The sequence below is a fragment of the Gracilinanus agilis genome, unplaced genomic scaffold (assembly GCF_016433145.1).
Source record: "Gracilinanus agilis isolate LMUSP501 unplaced genomic scaffold, AgileGrace unplaced_scaffold24692, whole genome shotgun sequence".
Taxonomy (NCBI): Eukaryota; Metazoa; Chordata; class Mammalia; order Didelphimorphia; family Didelphidae; genus Gracilinanus; species Gracilinanus agilis.
The window spans coordinates 3772-5294 of NW_025356571.1; the positions used below are offsets into that span (position 1 = coordinate 3772).

General features: G+C 62.0%; 1 protein-coding gene across 1 annotated transcript; it reads left to right on the plus strand.

Moving 5' to 3' along the window:
* Positions 1-300: 300 nt before the first annotated feature.
* FOXO4 (forkhead box O4) lies at positions 301-1493 on the plus strand (the record flags this gene model as incomplete). The annotated part of the gene is made up of 1 exon (XM_044683554.1): positions 301-1493. A coding segment is annotated over one exon (1187 nt), but the record flags the coding sequence as incomplete, so codon positions are not given.
* Between the last annotated feature and the right edge of the window lie 30 nt (positions 1494-1523).

Here is a 1523-nt window from a genome sequence, read left to right on the forward strand (position 1 = left end):
TTACGGATGTAGAGCTTTGGCTTTACGCTACTGGTATTGTTCTCTCTGACTGGACAGATGAGGAAACTGAGGCTGTAGGGGATAGCAGTGCTATGCCCAGCCCACTGCTGGCCCTCATTCTGCACTTGTGGAATGGGTTCTAGTCCAGCCACTTCAGGTATCTCCTTAATGTGCTGGAGCAGCCCTCTCCACTCTGCTCAGCCCCCAGCCGCCCCCCCCCCTCCGTATATGGCCCTGCAGAGCATTCTGGGCCGGGCCACAGAGGTGGGGAATCTCAGGCTTAGCTCCCTGCCTCCCCAGGCAGCCTCCAGGGCCACTTCACTCCTGCCCCTTCTCCTTCTGTGCCCCTACAGAATTCCATCCGACACAACCTCTCCCTGCATAGCAAGTTCATCAAGGTCCATAACGAGGCCACTGGCAAGAGCTCTTGGTGGATGTTGAACCCCGAGGGCGGCAGGAGTGGGAAGGCCCCACGGAGGAGGGCAGCCTCCATGGACAACAGCAGCAAGCTGACCCGAGGCCGGGTCAAGGCCTCCAAGAAGAAGACAGCGACGTTGCCCGAGGGGGCCGAGGGCCCTACTCCCGCCAGTCCCGGGAGCTACTACCCCAAATGGCCAGGTAGCCCCAGCCCCCGAAGTCCGGATGACTCCGAGGTGTGGACGGCCTTCCGTCCACGCAGCAGCTCCAATGCCAGCATGGCCAGTGCCCGACTGTCCCCCATGGGGACAGGGCTGGGACCGGAGCCTGAAGGGGGGGTAGCCGAGGAGGAGGTGCTGGCCTCCCTCACTTACCCAGGCAGTGTTCCCCCAACAGTCAATGAGGAGCTCGAGCTGCTGGATGGGCTCAATCTCACAACCCCAAGGCCTCTTTTGCCCCAGGGTGCTGCCTCGGGCTTCTCCCTGCAGCCTGCGGGGGGCTCCGGCCCCCCAGCTGCCTTCACTGGCCCCCTGTTTGGCCCTTCTGAGGGGGCTCTGCCACCTGGGGAAGGGCGCTTCTCCAGCTCCCAGACTCTGGAGGCCCTGCTCACCTCTGATTCCCCACCCTCCACTGATATCCTTATGACCCAAGTGGATCCCATCCTCCCCCAACCCTCAACCCTTCTTCTGCCTGGGGGGCTGCCTGCTTCCAGCCCACTGCCCCCGGGAGTCAGCCTGGGCCCTAAGCCCTTGGAAAGCCAAGGCTCTGGCCCTCTGCCTCCTGCCCTCACCCTGATGGCAGCCCCTGTGGGCATGGAAAGCACTCCTGCCCCTAAGGCCCCGGAGCCCGCTGTGCCCCCTCTCTCTGATGAAGCTACAGACCAAGACCAAATGCCCCAGGACCTGGACCTAGATGTGTACATAGAGAACCTGGAGTGTGACATGGATCACATCATCAGCGACCTAGTGGATGGGGGCGAAGGGCTAGATTTCAACTTTGAGCCTGGTTCCGGAGCCCCTAGTTACCCTAACAACTCACAGCCCTCTACCCACTCCTGGGTCCCCAGCTAAGTCTGACCAGGTAGGAGAACAGAACAGCCAGCTGGC